This window comes from Rhipicephalus sanguineus, chromosome 5, assembly GCF_013339695.2.
Source record: "Rhipicephalus sanguineus isolate Rsan-2018 chromosome 5, BIME_Rsan_1.4, whole genome shotgun sequence".
NCBI lineage: Eukaryota > Metazoa > Arthropoda > Arachnida > Ixodida > Ixodidae > Rhipicephalus > Rhipicephalus sanguineus.
Genome location: NC_051180.1, coordinates 136761138 through 136782038, shown reverse-complemented (window position 1 = coordinate 136782038; position 20901 = coordinate 136761138). Strand labels below are relative to the sequence as shown.

Here is a 20901-nt window from a genome sequence, read left to right as displayed (position 1 = left end):
TGAACTGGTAGGCTGAAGGTAGTATTGAGGAACTTTGTGAAGGGTTACATGATAAAGCCCACAATATGAAAACCATGTACAGGTCCAGCTAAAGGCAGTCGAACCTGCCTGCATCTACTTTATCCTAGGAAATAAATAAATAGAGGAGGCCAGGAGGAATAATCCAACACTGATTTGTCAGAATGTCGATCGCGCTGGGAAGTCATGTCAAGTAGTTCAGAGCAGGCCAGTAGCTGCTCGTCATTCTTAGCGTACTGTTCGTCCTAAGTAAACAGCTAAAGGAGCAAATTGCTTACTGCTGTTACCGAAGCGCCAAATTACAGCACACCACGTGGTGACGTCACACAACTCTCATTCCACAGTGCCCACTGCACCACCCGAAAGTGTGGAAGTGCAAGTTGTGAATGGCACAATGGCGACCATTTTCTGGTCTCCTCCGCCACCTCAGCACCGCAATGGAAGACTGAGAGGATATAATGTAAGCACTTTTGTCACCTTTTCTTGACTTTGGTGCATGTTTACACGCCACCATATACGCATATTTTACGTTAACCGCAATGCTTTTATTATGCAGTTAACGATCGTAAGATGTAGACGTCGTGAACTGCCGTTATAAGCAACCAAGTAGCATTCATGAGCTATTTGATTGCTTATAACAGCTTTCATGAATTTGATATTGCGTTTGTTTAAAAGAAAACACCATGCACTGCATTGCTCTTTATTTATCGTGTTAATCGTGAAATGACAATAATAGGTTGAAGTAATCAGGAGCGAGCAAGTGAAGCAACAGTATGGCAATGTTTCAGTTGTTGAAGGTTAAAACAGACAATAACATTTTACGCAGGTTTACGTGGACGGAAACTCTTCTAATATTCACCTGAATCAGAGCACGAACTCTACGACTAACAGCCTTACGCTAAACAACCTGAAGACAGGAGCTTCTTACGAAGCACGTGTCGTGGCGCTGACTACAGTAGGTGGTGGACCAGCCAGCAGTGCCGTCCAGTTCAAAATGGGTGAGCTGTGGGACTTTCCTACAATTTTCTAAGGGCACCATGAATAATTCATTTCACCACCTTTCATGCGACCGGAGTAACGTGAGCGTCAAGTGTGGCTTTAGAAAGGCCGTGCCACACTTTTCCAAGTGGTCATCGAATGGCTTCATTAAAGGAGTTTATTGTCTCACGAATCGACTGCCGCAAAAATGTTTAGACTCCGTCGAGTATGAACGGAGTTACAGAGATTTGTCGCACGCGTTAAGCGTTTTCTCTCTCTCCTTTTGTACCAGCGAGCGCGGTGAAAGCTATGCAGGGGGAAGGGGGGGGGGGGAGTTTTGACAAGGAGGCAAGAAGCTACGAGGGTAAGTGGCAAGGGGCACGGCCAAGGCTCCCGCGGCCATGCGGTGCTCAGCGTCTGTCCTGTCAACTTCTTTCCTCCTGTTCCGGCTGTTTGTGCGCTGATACAATTTACAGTATGTTGCACCAACTGGCCCAGCATACCACCATCTTGAACTACGCCTGTACGTCAGCGCGCATCAAGACCTTGAGAAATTTCTTTTTTGTTTTTTTCTTCGAACGTGCGACTTAGGTTCAATGTCATCATGAATGCGCGAGCGGGCACGTGGCGGCATCCCGTGGCGGCCGCGTTAGCTATGCAGCTCACGATGCTCTAATCAACCAATGGCCGTGGACATTGGGTTTATAACGTGGTTATTGGGGTTTATGGCATCATTTGCCGAGAGAAGAGTGAGCTGTTTCTAGCTGATTTTGAGAATTATTTGGAAATTCCTGGCCTCGCGCTGCGCTCTAATGTTTGGCTCACATCTTCTCAGGAGCCTCGACTACCGGTCGGCAGCGTATTCTGACCATGCTGAAAAATTGTTGCAGGGCCTCATTAAATGCTAAGCGGGGGATATTCTACTAAAGTGGGTTGCGGTCACATGGTACCACACAACACGCACACTCATGTCGTGGGCACTGAGCAGTCGACAAGGTTACAGTGTAGAAAAGATGGAGGGCGCCTTAAATTCTAATGGAGTCATATGCACGCCATATCAAAGTGATCATCACAAATGACGCGACGAGCGTGTAGACTCCACATCACGAGAAGTACTAACCAGTTTTTTACTCTTCGCTGCTAACGTGCCGCAAGGCCAAGGCTTTAACCCCAGTGTACGAAATCAAGATAGAATATGACGTTATCAGTATTGAACTAGCGTCGCATGTTTCCAGCGGTAAATGCTGCGGTGCCATCTTGTAGATGAAAATCAAGCACATTCATGTCTCTAGGTGATGTCGTAGGCGGCGCACTGACAACACTAACTGCTTATCGCAACAGAAACAACAAATGTTGTGGTACAACTAATGGGGGGCTTTGATTTTAGCACCTAATGTTATTGTTGTTGCTGTTAACGTAACGGAGGTAATTAATATCGAAGCAGGGCACATGGCGTCCCGCCCTCTTCTATCGAAATTACATCTTGTTATCGAGATATTCCATCGAGCACGTGTCGATTTTTGCAGGCGTGCTGTTTGGTGCGTGCTCACGCATAGCGCGGAACTTGGTTCCATAATTCTCAGTTAAAGCTTATGGTCGAGAAGAATTACTGGTGCGTATTGACGAGTCGAGCTGCCAAGCAGTAAATTACAGATGTCCACGCTACTGATATGGTTATTTGCAGTTGCAATGCAACAACAAAAGTCTTTCACTACGAATTCGTACTGTGGGTTTCGCTGTTCGGCGCATTCTTACGTACTAATTGGGAGGTTTTTAGTGTCAGGCATTTCCTGAAAGCCTTACATTTTATTTAAGCCTTCATTTATTTTCATTATACAATTGTGCCAAAATGTAGATTATGGTAATATAGACCTACCATGCCTAAGACCTGCAGCCATGTCAAGAAAGGACATGCGGATGGTAGAGCAGTCACCCGGAAGACAATCGTCTAGTTACGCAATTAGGGCATAATTACATCGTCTGTAACAGCAATACGAAATCGAAACTGAGAAATTTGGTACTGAACATAGCGATAGCTTGTCAATATGGCCAATTCTTTTTCTACTTTACAGAAAGCCCAGCTGCATCGACATCACTTTCTACGCCTTTCCAAAACATTGTAACACAGTCATGGTTCATTGCACTCTTTGGATTCTTGCTACTTGTGGCTGTCACAATTTTCGTCCTCCTTTTGATACGAAAACGAAGGCTGCAACATGCAAAGTCGCTCGCAACAGGTAAGCACGCGAAGGCGAAAGGAGGGTTTATATTATTTTGTTTTTGAACCTCTTGGCTAAGAGTTATATTACATGATCCAGCGAAGGTTTTTTATTGCTTTCTTTTTTCCTTATGTGATTTTCTAGCATTTCCCCGAGAAATGTTATGATTAAACAGTTGAAAGCACGTACGCCAACCTTGTGCACCTTATCATTCAAGAAAATCAATCAATCAATCAATCAATCAATCAATCAATCAATCAATCAATCAATCAATCAATCAATTTTATTAAGTAGATATACCAACTGTCCGGTAACATCTCCACACATTCATTCATAAAAAACGTGACATATATTTTCTTTGTCTGCCCATATTATCTTGTTTTCAATTTACAAATCACGCTTTTCCTTCATTTTCCTCCTAGTTCCTGTGAATAAGCAAGAAGACATCAGGTGAGTAGTTCTGCTTATTAATACATTCCGTTTGCATCACTGCTTTGTGTTCACGCTGACTTACACATCGCATGCCTGTTGCACGCTTCGAGAAAAAGTGTGGTGCCAAACCATTCTACTGAAGGTAATAAAGGTATTGGTTTCCTTGCTCCCCACTTCAATCCCCAGCAACTGCTTCAATTCCCTCAATGGCCGTCCTGGCCTCAGTCCTCACGAAGCCTTGTGGATTAACCATAGTGCCTGGAGATCCTCTGACCAATCCAAGGACCCCTTTTGTGAAACCAAGCTTCTTAACAAAATGAGCTGTGCTACGAATGATCTTAATTACTCAAGGTGAGTTGCTTCCAAGCATGTCATTAATACGCTTAATGCTAGCATGTAATAATAATGGAACTCATTGCTATGGCATAAGCAATATCGCACAATATTTTCGGTTGTGTTCTCAGAACGTTTCGCAATGAAAATCGATTGCTATCCAGAGGTGCTTTTGAGCTGAGATTTTAGTCTACAGTAAATTCACAAAACGGAAGAAGTGAGAATCAAAGTATGCAAGCTTGAAACATAAATAAATCACTAAAACCTGCTTAAGTGCACCTGGCGGAATTTGTGTCAGCTAAGATTTATATATGCATCAACAACTTCCCAACAAACAGAAATAAAATCAAAATATGTGTGTTGCATAATGTGTATAACTATTTGTACAAACTGATAACATTTTCATTGCTTTCATTTATTTGCAGTGTCTATGCACCTCTAAACTGTGGGATCAATGCGCCTGACTATGCAGAAGTAGACGCTCAGAGCATGACAACTTTCTACAAGAAAGACCTTCCCTCAATCCCGGAGCCCTATGCAACAACTACGTTGATAAACCCATCGCTCCAGAAGAGCCTAAACGGTTCTGTAAGTAAAAGATAACTGTCGCATTATTTTATTCAGGAAGCGCTTTTGTCTGAACCATTTATGCTTAACGAAAGCATGTTATGCGAGGAAAGTTGTCAAAAAAATCTGTAACGTACTACGGGCGGGCTGAATAACTCTTGAAAAAGGCACATTGTACATTTACACAATTTTGTGTAACGAACATGCGTTATATGTTTGCGTATGCATTTCTATAGGTTTCCTTTAAATATCTCACACATTAGCATTGAAACAGGCTGCTCTACTGCTTTCTATGTTCTTTCAACTTATATCATAGCATCCTAATTGCGTAATATTAGAAAGGCACACTAATGATGCCATTGAGAGGATTCTTGTGTAATGGTATTTCAGTTCTGATCGCGCACACGAGATTTATTCTCAAACGGTGTCACAAATATTGCCAGATTGCGGAGGACATCCATACGAATATTTGAACTATTTTGTTTGAAAACATTGTGAAACGGCGTGAAAGGAAATATTAATTGTAAATAGGCTTATTTATATTAATATGCAGTAATTAGTTGAGGTAGCAAGTTCACTTTTGTGAGACAAAACATTTATACCGCTGCACAGAAAACTCAACTGTCGTAAGACCGACCTTTTTGGCATGGCTTTCACGTCTGTGGATTTCTTCCTGCCCGGCTATTATCGTACGCCGTTTTTCAACATCTATATCTCTACTGACCGGCTTTTATGCACCACAATTGAGTGCAACTTGTCTTGATTTATTGATTGTTTTTGCTGCGCATATTAGTCCGCTTTGTCAATTCCAATTGCATGAACCTGAGACCGTTATTTGACACGATGCCAATAGAATGAAGGGTGTTTGCTAATGTTTTTTTTTTCTCACAGGCTAAGGATGCTCGAAGCGGAAGCTCAGCCGAGGAAGGAAGCAGGAAATCTGAGAAAGCCTTTGACCTAGAGCTCGCGCGCGCGAGTGAAGGTGTGAATTTGTTGTGCGTTTAATTTTAGCTAAGTGATTACGCTAAAGAATTGCTTAAAACAGCTCTAACGTGAGTAGGGCATGCTTGAAAAAACATAGCACTCATTGCTTTGATGATTTTTTTCCAGATGGCATTACAGATCGGCTGTTAGAATCTGACAAGCTTGCCAGTCCAGCTAGTGACTCGGGAAGCTACACAACAGGTAAAGGTTGTGAACGTCATAGTTCACGTCATCTCTATAAAGCAGATAAATTTGAACGCAAGAGCAACTATTTCTACTGAAAATTAGATTATAGAAATCTCAACTACGAGAGGTGCTATGCGACTGTTAGCGAGGGTGGTCACAAATGCAATACATGTTCAACTCTTCCGTATAGCTTTCTTTTAGTGCATTGAAATTATGACTGCAAAACGTTGCAAGTAAAAATAACCCATTTCTGTTTAGTGATTTTCTTTACTGCACTTACTGCCCTGGGTTGGTTTATTTTCCGCATTTTTTAACACGAAAGTGTTTTATTCCGGGGTCCACCAAGACTTCAATGACGTATTTCCGTCACGGAACTGACGTCGAAAAAAGGTACACGATCAGATGGCAAAGAAAAAAAAGGTTCCGTCACCGAACCCACGACCACTCGATCCGCAGCAACAGATGCCGGGCACGCTATCCACTGCGCCACGGTCACAGACTCCAGAGGCTTTACAAACGCGCCTTTTATATCTACCACTCTCCTGGTCGGCGGGCAGGTGTTGCCCTCTGGGAGCGGTAAGGTAAAGTAATTCGTCATTACTATGGCCTCCGCGATTCGCACTTTCAACGCGTTACACGACCGTCCCATTCGGCGCGTTTTCAATAGAAGTTCAATTTTGTCAATGCCTTAACACACCGCGAGGTGGCGACATTGGCCCAAGCGTGGTAAAAGCGTCGGCCTCGCTCATAGCATCACGCTAATCCAAACCAAAAAAATTGGCCGCGTACCTGCGTGCTTCGCTGCAAATGTCGTGTAAAGACGATAGAAGAGGCGCTGCGTGAGATATGAACGCCATCTGGCAATACGTCGGGAAACGTGAAAGCTGTGTTGCGGGCTGGTAGTCCCGGCGCAGCAGCAGGCAAGACCGCGGTGACCAACGCGACCGGCGGGGACGCCAGCCAGCCCGAACACGCGGTTTGGCGCGAAGCGCCGGAGCAGAAGAAACGTCCGCACTCAACGAGTACTCTCCACACACTCTTTTATATTCACGTCGCCTGGGTAAAGCAGGAATGCCAGAGCGGCGCCCCATGGCACTAGTACAGTGCAATACTGAACTGAAACCGAAACACAACAATGAGCTCGCGCAGAGGGCAACGGAGGAAGCCAAGTTTCGGCGCAGTCGCATTTTCAGCGCAGCTTAAGAAACTAGGGGTCTCTAGAATTACGTATCTATGTATTTTCTATTAAAGGAACACACCACCTAATACTTACCTAGTGATGTTGCGCCTCAGATATGCGTAATGTTTGCTTTTTTGATCAACCATATAGACAGTATGAACCTAGTGAAGCCGTTCACGATGGCTGGCCCTTGTGCAAGTGGTTCAAACTTTGGCCGAGTGGCTGAATCGAGGGACGTGCCGACAAACAGAAAGACAGACAGAAAGACAGACCAAAATTTCTGCGTTTAAGTTCCCCAAGAAAGACTGTCGTCTAAAATAGCTCTGCGACGCGCGCCTGCCATACCTGGCTGTAACACCGCATTCCCCGCTCACGCGCTCGCCCCGAGAAAAGTCGCGGCCGGGCTACCAGGGCGGCACGACGCGCTTTGCGTTTCCCTCTAGTCTGGCCGTGGTGTTCAATCACATTTTAATATGCCGCGGGATGGCGACGAAGTTCTGCGTCCAATATGCGACGCTCTTCTGGCTACCCCTCGTTCTTTGATTACCCTTTCACCGTTGACTACTACAGCTTCCACAAGGGTTCCAATCATCAAAGTGGGTGCATACACGTTAAACGACGCCATTAGCTGCCAGACATCAATATACATTGTGCCAACTCTCTTATGTCAATGTACAGTAAACATTCAGTTACTTCTGTAAGGGCACGCTCTACTTTCGTGTTATTCCGATTCCTATGACGGAGGGATCAGCCATGTTTTTTATCTTGATGGGTGTTCGGAACTTAAAACAATTTTTATTGTAATAATGTCTTAACGGTTATTATGGCGGTTTTCATATCATTATTTGTACCACTTAATAGCTCAGCTCACCCTGAAAAACAATACAATGCATCTAAACACAGTCATATCGGGCAGACTAACTAGATGCACGATCACTGTGGCCGGAGATAATGCGGCAATAGAAACACTTTGTAGAACTCCATGGCGTCATTGTCGTTTCAGATGAGTATGGAATGCCAATAAAAAAGTGCCGCCAAAACTTTTCTCGGGGAGGGTCTTCGTCCAAGGGACCAATGATGAATTGGTCGGAACTTATCCCTCCGCCACCTGAGCAACCACCCAGTGAGGCTGGGTCTCCAACAAGTACTCCAGCCTGCCTCCGAGGGACACCACCTCGCAATGTGCAACTCAAGCAGAAAGTGAGTGCTGTTTAAATAAGTGTATAAAATATAATGCTGTAACCAAGTGCTGCAAACAAGCTGTAACCAACGAAGCTGTAACCAAGTGGCATTCAACAACTATATACCTATTCCAACATAAAATTATATTTTTGAGCTATTTTGTACTTAGCACATTTATTCGTTTTTTTTTTTACTTGAGGTCGGCCTGCGTGACCTAGGGATGCGCCTCGTAGCTGTTGTGTTATGTCACTTTCAGGAGAAGCACCGGTGTATGTTATTTGTCACGTTATTTTTGTGAAACATCATGTAGGCTTACGGCTTTTTTTGTAAAGCAAATTGTTGCGCGGCTTTCGTATGAGCTATGAATAAAATAAGGCGCTTATATAGAATTCCTCAAGGCTTTGTGGAGGGTGGTTTCACTTGAGGGATATTTGTGTATATTGTACGACTGTGCATAGACATACGGGACATTTTCCTACTAATGCATCGAAGAGAGGTAGAAGCTTAATCTTCTTATTATGCAGCTTCTTATCTTCTTAATTATGCAGCTGGTAAATAATAAAAGGCTCATGTTTGCGGCGGCTTTCCCGTTCACTGCGGCGCCCACTGTGTGCTTGACCTACGAAACGAAAAGCTTCTCTCGACTCCTGTTCTTTTTGTCACCTTTAATGGTTATATATATTATAGCACAGCAAACGATTGTTTCATTTTTCAGCTTCAGATAAACGGAGCACAGCCAGTGTCCAACATGAGGGGAGCGCACGGTCAGCCTCGAGTACAAACGCACTTTCCAAGAAGCACTCTCAACAAATCCAGCAACAGCCTAGGAAACTCCCATGGAGATTCGTATGAAAACGTCCCGCCATTCTTTCCCAAGGGACCAAGGTCCCTTCTCAAGCCGCTGCAGCCTCAGCAGTCACATCAGCAGCAGCAGCAACAACAGCTATTCAGCAACCCTTTCATAGACAGGGGAGTGCAGTCGTCACTACCATCACTCATCAATGAGCCCCGTTCCTCGATCCCTGCTGCAGAACCAACAGGATATCGGTTCGGCGCCGCCCAGGGTAAGCATGAACACTGAATGCCATTGAAAGTGTCATAGTATGCTCATGTACCTCGACGAACGAAACAGTAGAGAGAGAGAGATGATAAAACGAGAGAAAGGCAGGGAGGTTAACCAGAATTGTAGCATCCGGTTTGCTACCCTACACTAAGGGGAGGGGGAAAGGGAAAGAAAGATGGAAAGGAAAGCGGTAAGAAGAGCAGGCGTGCGATAAAACAAATATAAACAAAAGGAAGCTGTAGAGCCTTACTGAACTTACTGCCAGTGGCCTATTGAATAGGCTTTAGAACGAAACAGTCGTGAGCTTAAAGGGATACTGAACAAAATTTTCGCCGCCGAGATAAATGACTCAATTGAAAGATTGGGTGCTGAAATTTGTTGAAACAACCTTCATTTCAGCCAGAGACTAGTAGAAAATAATGAATTTAATGCATTTTTCGCGAATTGGCGCGTCTAGCGGCCGCGCCGCGAACTAGAGAGGAAGTGACGCGAAACTCCGCGGACAGCGATTCGCCAACCGTGCTCGCAGCAAACTCGCCTACCAATCGACATCGCAAGCCGCCACCCGCTGCCGCACGTCCCCAAAACGTGTTTTCACGGTCGGGAAGGTGTTCTCCGTGCGTGTTCTCAACCGGCAGCCAACGACGCCATTGCCGCGCTCTCGGCCGTATTACGGTTCCTAGAATAGACTTCTCAAGCGGAGCTTGCGCCCACGTCTACGAATTTGCCGTCTGTGTTGTGTGCTGCTACGTAATGTGAACGGTGAAGCACCTGGCACAACGCAGAATGCCTCAACGCTGTTCTGCGCTAGGGTGTGCCCTGTCATACATTTCCAACAGAGCCGAAGCTTCGAAGGATATGGATTCGCGCTGCGCGCCCATCGCAGCCAACGTGGGTGCCTTCAAAGCGTGACGTTTTGTGCTCCGAACACTTCGAGGATAGTGATTATGAGTTACTGTGTAAATTGCTGGTCCCGGCTGCCGACCCACGTTGGGCTACGGCGGCTCGTCTGGCTCGTCGTCCTTGCTGTCGCTTGACACAGCAGAACGGTCACATGCATATGGTTGTATTTGGCGCATCCGTTTTGGAGGCCTGTCGAACTCGAGTCGCAATGACCGCTCGTGGAACCACTGTCACTCGCACCTTGCATCTTTGCGCTCTCGCGACACGCTCGGTAGTTGTAGCGGTTTTTGAGGAATAAGCGCTATTTTGTTTCCTATGTGGGGAAAAGAGGACAAGGCTCAGCGCCACACCAGCCACCCTCGGTTCTTGAGAGGAGAGGTGGAGAAAGGGAAGTGGCAGGGCAGGAGAGAGCGTGCCGTTTGCCCCCCTCTTGCTGGAGCACTCGACGTCACGTCCGCCGACAAGCGCAGTGGCATGCAGCCGCCGCGCTCTCACAATCCACTAAAAATACGGCCAACTGCTCGAAATTACGTGAAATAAACGCTGCGTACAGGAACAGTCGTGTCGTCCGAGTCGAATGTAAGTGTTTTCGTAGCTTTTTCAAATTTTTGTTCAGTATCCCTTTAACAAACAATGAGCTTCGCATGTGCATCAGGAGAAACATTCTGAAAATGAACTGCTGCACCGACTCTGCCGCATTAACTACTGGCAGTTTCATCGTGGAGAGCTGAGGCAGACTGTTCATTGTGCATCATATGTGTCATAAATGTGTGAATGTGAAAAGCGAAAAGCGCTAATGTTTACCCACGTCACATACCACTGTTTCTTTTTTTATAGGCTATATCTACGAACCAGAAAATGCTGACTCGGATGTGGAGTTAATGACAAGGCCTCGATCGATAGAGTCCAGCATTGCCGGTGACACGGATTATGCTCCAAGCCACGGTAAGAACTTCTAGCCACAGAATTTAGTATGGCTTGACATTTACGAGCTACAAAGAGCAGAGCTTGGGAAAGCTTGAGGAGGTTTCATGGGCTGATAGCGTCGCTACGTGTTTTCATCTTATGTCAGATATAGACTTAATACTGTGAGAATTTCTTATTGCGGGGCAGCATTACCATACCTTATTGTTGACTTGAGTACAAAGCTCAAGTTCGGTTGTCGTAGAAAAGCAGTGTTATTGCGGCGTTATTTTGCTAGAATTATTTGCCTTTTAGAGCCAAGAACCGTTCATTTACAACCCGGTTTCGACTGAAATCAGTGCCCGTTGAAAACATAAATGGTTCTACAGATTTTAATAAATGTACGTCAATAGATGTAGGCCAATCTATGTCAATGTCGCCTTTGGAAATGCGCTGCGAAGTAAGATGCAAAGAGAAGAAAGAAGTCATATTTTCGCCTTAGTGAATGCGATAATAACAAAGTGGAGTGTTGTACGGCGTAAGCCTAGCGGCTCACTCATTTAGCATTCGATCTTGCGTAACTCGACAAACCGCTAGCGTAAAGAAACGCGGCCGCTGCAGCGATCGGAACAACCTTCGTGGTGCCTATAGCTTCAACGCAAACTGAGCTGTGAGAACGTTGCACGTACAAGGTATGTGCCATCTGCCGATCCTTCTCAAGACAGGGCGTGCGACCGCGCCCGGCCTTTCATAGTACGCAGTGACTGCTGGAGCCACACAGACCCGCCCACCCTACCTCTAGCATAACGCAGCCCCTCCCCCTCAAGGGCCTTTCGCGCGAAGAAAGACGTCCGAAGCATTTCCTTTCCGCTTGAGCCGCGATCGTCGGCCGCCCTCGCAGAACATAAGAACGCATAGAGCGTAAGGCGTGCTGCGTGATGTTATGATTCTTGAACTCTATATGGAACATCACGGCAACGGCACCGATGATGACAAAAAACGCGCCCGGAATGTCCATGTAATTGTTATCGCAATAAAAGGCGACGGAGTTCGTCATGTGAACGCAAGTTCCATTGATCCGGCAGATGGGAAAAGGCAGAGAAGGAATGCCACTTGCGGAGGCTAGCCGAGGCAAACGAGGAGATTGTCAGTTGACACTGACGCATTCCTTCTTTTTTAAGGCATGGTAACAGGACATTTGAATTCCTTCTAAATCTTCCAATAACGAACAGAGTCGAAAAGTGCTCTTGACGAAATGTTCTCTAAACGACGTGTTACTCCTTCCAACAAGTTTCGAAACGGAAGGACGCATTAATTGCTCAGCAAGATACGTTTTATAAAGTTGGCGGGAATAAATGCAGGTATGAGATTGATGGAACCGAAGCCGTTACAGGCGTAGGTAGCAGTACATCATCGAGATAGACTCGCATGAAGAAACAAAAAATAAAGAAATAACAAAAGGTATAACAAAGACAAGATGGCTGTACAGCAAGTAAAGCACTGATTATAACAGGCATTCCAGGTGGCTAATGACTGCCGCAGCCGAAATGGGATGCCAGCAAAGATAATCGCCATCACTTATAACGAAAATTGTTTGTGGTGGCTCGTGATGGGCCCTTTATAGATGATCTTTCATAACTGCCCGATGAACAGCTTCTGTCAGAGGGACCCTAAAATTATTCTGACTGCATCAATACACAGCGCCATCGTGGGCCAGCACAACGGAGAGGAGCAACAGCTCTTGCACCAGCGGCCGTTCCAGCCGTGCAAGTTCTTATGACGACCCCGTGTACAACGAGGTGGACTTTGCGAGCGCCGTAGCACGAGCCGCACAAAATGCTGGTTTCCAAGTGAACGGCTCGGTCATCTCCACAACGACGCCGACACCAGAGCAAGGTCAGTTAGCTACGACTTTGAAAGAGACTCTCAGTACTTAACGCCTGAACTGAGATCAGCGGCGATAAGGTTTGCTAACAGATAGTTACCGTAGATAAAAAGAGGAAATTATGAGGTGACACGCCTGTGCTAACTGCGAACTCGGGTTATTTGCCGAAGAAATGCGTTTAATAACGAGAATGATGTTATTTTGAGTTTGACAAAGCTCGTACCAGTATACGTACTCACGAGATTAAATCTTCGGCGTAAGCTTAAAGGCAGAATAATGTAGTTCCTTTGGTTCTACTTTAAAGGAAAGCATGTGCTGTCTCGTTATTGTCCAGGTGCCAAACGCGGCGTCCACGAAAGACAGCATAACCAGCAAAATCAAAAAGTCACGAACTTGCCGCAGAATGCGAGCAAGACGTTAACACATCAGATGAGGAATACAGGTAAGTATGACAGAATGAAAAGTAAAAGAGTTCCTGTGGCCTGAACAACGTTATCGTAAAAAAAAAAGTTCCATGAACTTCAATACCTACATCTTTTTTTCAGAAACACATCCCCAGAATCAGCTTTTCTCGTTAAGCCTGCCTAGTCAGAGGACGTTAGAGGACCAGCGTCCTGATCACGATGAAAATAATCAGCCTATGCAAAGCAATGATGGTAAGCACTCTTAAGCGCCCCATGAATATTTCGCATGGCTTTAATTGGAAGTGCGTGTAATGTAGGGAGGAATATGAAGTGGTTTATTCATGATGACTGAGCATTAAAATGTCCTCTAGTAAAAGATAGCAACTCATTATAGGCCCCATTTGAACGAAGAGCAGCAGCGTAACTGCAAAAAAATTTAAAAAAGCTGCACATGTCATTGCCTTTTATTGAAAATAGGCGTTATGCACTTCTTGATGCTATGCATCTCCACGATAACTGGTGAGAGAATATTGATTGCCTGTTTCCTTTTAGATGTGAAGCATCTTATAGCGGAGTTCCATCCGGTGGTGGTGGTGTGCGGCGTGACCACCCTTACTGCGCATGCGCAAACCCTCTCCACTTCCCCTCTACACCTACCATCTCCCTCTCCACTTCCCCTCTCCCCCTTCCACCTTATCCCCCCCCCTCTCCACTACCTCTCTTCCCTCCCGCTCTCCTCTTCCCCTCTCCCCTTCCCTTTCTCCTCCCCATTTCCCCTCCCCATCTCCTCTCCCCCTCTCCCTTCCCCTCTCCACTTCCCCTCTCCCCTTTCCCCCTCACCACTCCCCCTCTGAAACGCGGGCTCTACATGCCGAAACACTGTTTCGCATCTCCTCATGGTCCCCTTTAGCGGGAGATGGTGTGATTTTTCGCTTGGTGCAAATGGTAAAATTACATTGGGCGCATAGAAATTGACTTCTTAACAACTACAAGGTTCGCCTGAAAATATGCCAACTTACTACTGAAAGAATTATGAGAGCAAATATTTTAAGTGGCGCGTTCCCTAAAAGTCGATGGTGTTCAGCGGCAGCTGAAAAGCATTCACTTGGGCGTGTTGTTTTAAACTTCATAATACACTTCATTATGGGATCAAAATGCGATCAACACATATATTTATACTTTCGCAGAATGAAAACAACCTTTAGCGCTCATAATTTCCGGGAAATGTTTAGGGTAACTACGCACTAGGCGCCTGCGCATACCAATGTGATAGTACCTTTGCATAACAGCTGCTATCTTTATTATTAATGAGTGTTTGTGCGAACTCTCCCAACTGAGCTTGTAACCTTTATAGCGCACTCGGCTTCCTCTACTCACATACTTGCCTTTTTTATTGTTGTGCTATTGAATTATTAATAATTAGTATGTTAATTTTACGTTGCATTCACATGCATGCACCTGCATTGAGCTCGCTATTTACTTATTTATTTTTAGGCGCACCATACAAACCACCTAGCTTCCACATTTACCACGATCCTCCCCACCTGGTGACACCTCCTGGAAGTGGAAGAAAGCAGTGGAGAGCAGTGAGTCGGGATGGAGAAGTCAGTGCTCAGATTTTAAGGTGAGGAGTAAATAGTCGTGTCTTTATTCGTCATACAATTGTAGAATAGCGTTTCACAGAGCGACGTTTTTGTAACAGAAAATTGGCCTAATACGTTGTAGAAGGCTTCCTTATCATGCTCTGTAGCCTGCATAGGCATGAAGGCATGTTTTCGAAGGTAGTTGAACAAGATTAAGGGTAAGAAATCCGACGGTATAATGAGATATCGAGACAAAATTAATAGTGATGCAGGAGCATCGGTAAAGACGAAACATGAGCAATGAAGGCATCATTAAACTAGTTTGCATACGTATAAATCATCCACGTAAGAAGCTGAAGTCTGAACTTCAGCTTAATTATGAGGCCGCATATTTCATCAGCGTTCTTATGCAAGAAATTCCGCGATCCACTGTCTCAAATGCCATAATCCCAGGGGAAGCTTCACAGAATTCCTTTTTTCTTTGCATGCTTCCAGTGGCCATTTGTACCATGGATCTACATGAAGTGTCATTTCATCACGAAAAAAAAAAAAAAGAACGAAAGAGAAAGGCGGTCCTGCGTCAGGACCACCGATCAAGATCCTGCCACGTACACACGGATGCAAACACAAGAAGTTAGCGGAAAATAACTGCTGTGTAAACGCGTCGATGTGACTTGCCAACCAAGTTCCTTCTGTTGCTGCCGAAGAAGCAGCTCACTTCAGTGCGTCAAGTCCGTCAAAGTATGCAAGTGGATGTGATGTGTGCCAAATGTGGACATGCCATGCAATAATTAGAAGAAAATCAAGACACCACGGGCATCAAGCCTCCCGTGTACCGCAGGACGAAGCTGGTGTGTTTGTGTTTTCGTGCGCGTGAGTGCTTGTGTGGTGCGTGTGAACTTAGCAAGAAGTGTAAAAAAATTATATATATATGCAAGATTTTGTTTTGTAGATATGCACGCGCGAAGGCGATCGCAACCTTTTGTATGTGCTTACTTCAAGCCTGTTCAACGGTGGACATCATCAGCGCCTGGCTCACTGTTACTGTGCTGCCATTTCAGAGCATATCACCACTGGACTGAGCTCTGCGTATTGTGATTGTTGAGTGGGCGCTGCGGGACACTCTTCCTACGTAGCGCAGCTTTTTGCCGAAGTCTTCAGTGATGATCACCGATTTGTGTACAGACGACAGCATCCTTTCCGTGTAGGCCAGCGTGCCCTCGCTTTTTCTTTTAATTTATTGTTGAAGACTTTACTTAACTTTTACTTAAGATGCGTGTACAAAACCAGAAGACAGAATGAAGTCACAGAAATAAAAAGTCACTATTGTTTACCTGCTGAAAGTCTGAGAAATGTGTTACTCGACAATGATAGCTTGTCTTCTGTTTTCTTTATGTTGTTCTGGGTTTTCGAGACTTCTTCGGAAATATTTCTTTTTGCTTATTCATTATTGTGTTCAGTTAATTCAATTTACGCTATCTGCCAAGTGCTACTGCGTTGTGACGCTTTCCTTTTTTGTTTTATTAGTGACATGAGCACCGAGTAACATTCTTTCCTATCTTTCCGACCCTGCCTAGCAGCAGTAAGAGTTGTCCGAAAACACTGATAAAAATAAAACGGCATATAAAATAGATGGAATTGGTTAAGCTAAGGGTTGTATATGATAGAGCGGACATTAAGGTATACCGTAAGTTAAAATTGCAGTCATATAATTAGTGGGAATTACTATAAACAACAATTACACTCCAAAAACCCATCCGATGGGGCTCACTACGCTAAGGTACCGCGAACATCTGGCGTGTTGACGTCATATCTTTACGCATGTTTACCCAAAAACCGGTGCAAGTGCCACTCCCGCTCCCAGACACCTAAGTCTTGCATAGGGTAGATTTAGGTTTTTTTTTACGCATGTTTGCTTTCCTGCAACAACGCAGTGGCCTGGTACTGTTCTCTACGAATGCGTAAGTACTGTTGTCGTTCTTTATTAATCTACGTGTCTTTTGTTCTTTTGACGAAATATTTACCAGACTTGGTAATTTACCGCCCTGTATATAGTCTGTTGCATTACACCCTCCGCTTTGAAAGAAAGCATAAACCTCACTGACATTGAGGAAAGGAAGCAATATTAAAAATTCATTCTAAAAAGACAGGGCACCACAAACGCCGGCGTTTGTGGTGTCCTGACTTCTTTCTTGTGTCCGTGTTTGCACGCCCTGTATTTTTAGAATGAATACTTACCAACCAGCTCAGCTCTCTGTTATTCTAATATTAAGAACGTTGGAGATTGAGAACGTACCAGTGTCGAACGAGGGCTTTTTCTTTGCTCTTTCATGCTTGTTTCGTTCTCCACAGTGTACTCCTCAAGGTCATTGCGACACGATGAATGACCTAGTGAGACAAGGAGTAGTAGAGCTTTCGCTCTAAAATACTGCCAACTTATGTGTGAACCACCCACTAAAATGACGCGGCGAGCGAGCGGCGGGTCACGTCGCGCTTGGCAAGTGTTGCCAGCTATTTGGAGCCACCGACACTCTTGTCCAATGTTCGTCTATTCTGTGCTTGATAAGCAAAGTCAGACCAAGTATTACATTTCCAGATATCACTTAAGTGCAGTGTGGGCGCTGTTCACTGGCGAAAGGACCATAGCCATTTTTACTCGGCTATTCTCATTTTATCATTGTAAATCAGGGTACAGAGTACATATGGTTATACTCACCGAAAAATTGGGCTCTTGATATGTATTGCAACGCTAAATTTCCTATCGAAATCTAAGCATTTATAGCATTTCCTATTAACGGCGACCGTATTTCGGGATCGATGAACTGTGAGCCGCTCCATGTATGGAAATAGTTCGAAATAGCATGACTTTTTGCACCGCAGTCTGGCATACGACTTCGCATTACGGGCATCACTTTTGAAATCTTCCGGCAGATGCTTCCCTCGTGCGATAAAAAGCGGCATCAGAACGCCGGGTCACTAATGCATGATTGCAACGACGCTCGGCGGCCGTGACGTAGTTGCAGCTCTTGCTATCGCTCGCGGTACTTGCTGTGGACGTCTGTGCCTTATGGCAAACTTGACAAATCGCACCCTGGTGCGACGTTTCCTCCAGTCATCGCAGTGCCGGGGGGCCCCGGTGCGCGCCAGTGTGACTTGTCGAAGACGGTAATAATTTTGCTAATATGTCGCAGTAGCACGCACGCATGAATTTTTGAGTGAATCCGTATTTGGCTAGGCAAAACCAGAATTCGTCCGTACAATGTGCGCAAGAACCCCTACTCAGCTCATCTGCGCCACAGAAATTGGGCAGACGCCAGTACTCACCCCTGGACCACTTGAACTGAAGGGGACACACGGGCGGCAAGCACCAGTTAATATTTCCGGACAGACGTGACCAATAATTCAGAAAGACCTTAATAAGCCACCGAGATTAACTCAGTGATCAACACCGGCGCCGCACATTTCAGCTCTGCTGGTTAACCATCTGTATGGAGCGCTTGGGTGTTCATTTGTTAATGATGAATACTCAAAGAAAGGCCCCTTTTCTAACATTCCAACTCAGTTTATTTGCGCATGCCCTCTATATCCTTATTAGTTTCAGGTAGAGGGAGCGTTTCGTGCGTTTTAGTCAGTCTTTTTTAATGTTGGTGTCCACGCGTTAGCCTAAATTTTTGTCAGTAAATGTTACGACAACATTAATTAGAAGTCTCAGCAATATAACTTAGCCAGAGTACTCATACATTTTTTCGTGACCTCAAAAAGGAGTCGGCTTAGAGATAAGGCTATGAGTTCTAATGTTACCGGGCCTTGTATTCAGCTTTTTGCGACAAAAAGAGCAAATACGAAAATAGATGAGCTCGTGATGTCAGAGGAAGGCAGGAATACGCTGCCTCAGTTAGCTTCACTATAGCATTTCCAAATGAAAAAGAAAAACGCAAACGCAAGCCGCGCTGCTCTGGCTCAGCTTACTTTCACGTTTCACGTTTTTTTGCCAATCTTAAAAGGTTGGTCGTCATGTTTCCTGACTGCTCTTTTCTTCGTATGGCGACAGAACACATGTGCTCGCGACGTTGGACGTTGTGTGGGGAAGCAATTCCTCCGCCTAGATTAATCTGTAGCACCAACCACGCGTTACGATATCTAAATCGCGGACACTGGATCGGACAAAAATGTCCGCAGTGCAACGTACACTGCTGCCCATGGCTTAATGAGTTTACTGGGGCACGCTAGCTTATAATATTAGTGTACGCTTTAATGCGAGAGGATTATATCCGCACGGAGCGGAAAATCCTGCGCATGGCGTTAACATCCAATGATACCAAAATCCACGTGAACAAGTCATGACGTCACGTTTCAATGTCTGTAAAACCCACCTGGTAAACACCTCATTATTAACTTAACCCACTCTGGAAATTTGGTTGATCAACGTTGAAAAACGACCTGGCCCATTCGCAAATTCGACTTAGCCATCCATTCGGGTGGCCCACCCTCAAGTTCGATTTAGCCCAATTCCAAGCACGTGGTCATGTGATCACGTCATGTGACAGCCACGTGACTAAGTAAGAAGCTTTGGTTGCGCGATCACATTGTTGAATTGATTACGTCATGTGGCCATGTCAGGCGACATGGACGACGAAATAGTATGAACGTCGACATAGTAGTTGACATACCCAGAGACGCCACGGCCTCGCCAGTCTGCTCCGTGTGCCTCTTTGTGGTCCGCACGGTTGTCGCAATCGATGCTCGTAAGGAGACTTATGCGCCTCTGTAACATTTCTGTTAGTTTAAATATATGGCTTTTATTTTTGCGCTTACTGAGGTTATTGCTACCAGCAGCTGGTACAGCAGACCTTTTCCACACCGAGAGCCGCTGAAGAGCTATATTCTTTAAGCATGTCAATATTATGGTGACTACGCCTTCAGGACCAATCCTCATATTAGCAAGAAAGGTTGCGACTAACCATTTCAAGATCTTTAATAGAAGCTTGCAGAGAATTACTGCGTATCAAACATTTTTCACATAGCGTGTGCTGTTATGTATGAGGGGGCTTAAGGATAAATTTTTCGGAAGGAATAATTCAACACGCGCGTCAGTTTTTTCTTGCCTGAAATCATGGAACTTCCCCAACGAGCGCAGCAGAAAGCCACGTATCTGCTTTCCATTAGCCATAGCCTGCGCGCCCCTCAAAGTCACATGATCCTGCTAGCAGCGTCACGTGGCTAGGACCTGGGACTGAATTCTGGTACGATCGTTCTTGGTGACACTGCAATTTTTGCGATATATCACGACGCTACCGGCGGACGCGTCTAGGCGGCTCGCCACGGTTTGGCACCGTGCCAACCGCGATAAGACAAAGGGCCAGTAACATCGTTGCTTGTTGCCGCTGGTCGCGCTTAACGCCGATTTCGTGAAAATCTCGCGAATCTGCGGCCCCTACTGACACGTAAGATGCAGTCACACCGTTAGCGAGGCCGTCTCGCTTCGGGCTCAGCGCGGTGAACATATCGGGTTTTGCGTTGTTTGTCGAGTGGTACTGTAACCTGGTGTGTCGCTCCACGCCGTCGCTCAGTTAAGGTGTTTGTGTAGCGCTGTTACGCGGATTATGAATATTATAGAGCCATTCTTCGTTTGGTGCAACGTAGTGGTCGACACAGGGCAGCTCCACCGAAGCAAGTACAGGGAAAGCATTGTTCGTCGCTCGTGCCATAACTACCATAACTACACGTGGTGACTTGCTTTGTAGCGTCCGTGAACTACACTGCGAGCCTGTTTCATCGAGGGTAAGTAGTGCTCTTGTAAGCAGTCTTACACTTTTCAGCTAAGCAACGCACATTCTCTTTACGTGTAAAGCTATGAAGACGTCCTATACTGTTGCTGCGCAACTCACTTCATTGCAAGTCACTCAGTTATTACTACACTCTTAAAAAAAAGGGTGTCTGTACTGACTACCTTTGGGTGGTAATCGCCTCGCTACACATATGATGACCTTTTGGGGTGTCAAACGACTCCCTTCGTTCTTCAGACCAACGACTCCCTTCTTCACAATTTGGGGTGTCAAACGACTCCCTTCGTTCTTCAGA

At 45.4% G+C, this 20901-nt stretch overlaps 1 protein-coding gene across 2 annotated transcripts in view; it reads left to right on the top strand.

The window, feature by feature from the left end:
• LOC119394268 (protein sax-3-like) overlaps nucleotides 1-16163 on the top strand; it is a 144632-nt gene extending 128469 nt beyond the window's left edge. Inside the window, exons 12-27 of one of the 2 annotated variants that reach the window (XM_037661551.2) lie at nucleotides 363-478; nucleotides 845-1016; nucleotides 3069-3233; nucleotides 3638-3665; nucleotides 3834-3998; nucleotides 4406-4568; nucleotides 5439-5529; nucleotides 5658-5732; nucleotides 7901-8097; nucleotides 8795-9143; nucleotides 10883-10990; nucleotides 12650-12844; nucleotides 13168-13275; nucleotides 13379-13489; nucleotides 14732-14861; nucleotides 15316-16163. In XM_037661551.2, the coding sequence (XP_037517479.1) occupies nucleotides 363-478; nucleotides 845-1016; nucleotides 3069-3233; nucleotides 3638-3665; nucleotides 3834-3998; nucleotides 4406-4568; nucleotides 5439-5529; nucleotides 5658-5732; nucleotides 7901-8097; nucleotides 8795-9143; nucleotides 10883-10990; nucleotides 12650-12844; nucleotides 13168-13275; nucleotides 13379-13489; nucleotides 14732-14861; nucleotides 15316-15343 (2201 nt within the window). In that variant the 3' untranslated portion in view covers nucleotides 15344-16163. The remainder of the gene's footprint in view (nucleotides 1-362; nucleotides 479-844; nucleotides 1017-3068; nucleotides 3234-3637; nucleotides 3666-3833; nucleotides 3999-4405; nucleotides 4569-5438; nucleotides 5530-5657; nucleotides 5733-7900; nucleotides 8098-8794; nucleotides 9144-10882; nucleotides 10991-12649; nucleotides 12845-13167; nucleotides 13276-13378; nucleotides 13490-14731; nucleotides 14862-15315) is intronic. The other variant, XM_049415729.1, reaches the window with a different exon arrangement.
• The last annotated feature ends 4738 nt before the right edge of the window (nucleotides 16164-20901 follow it).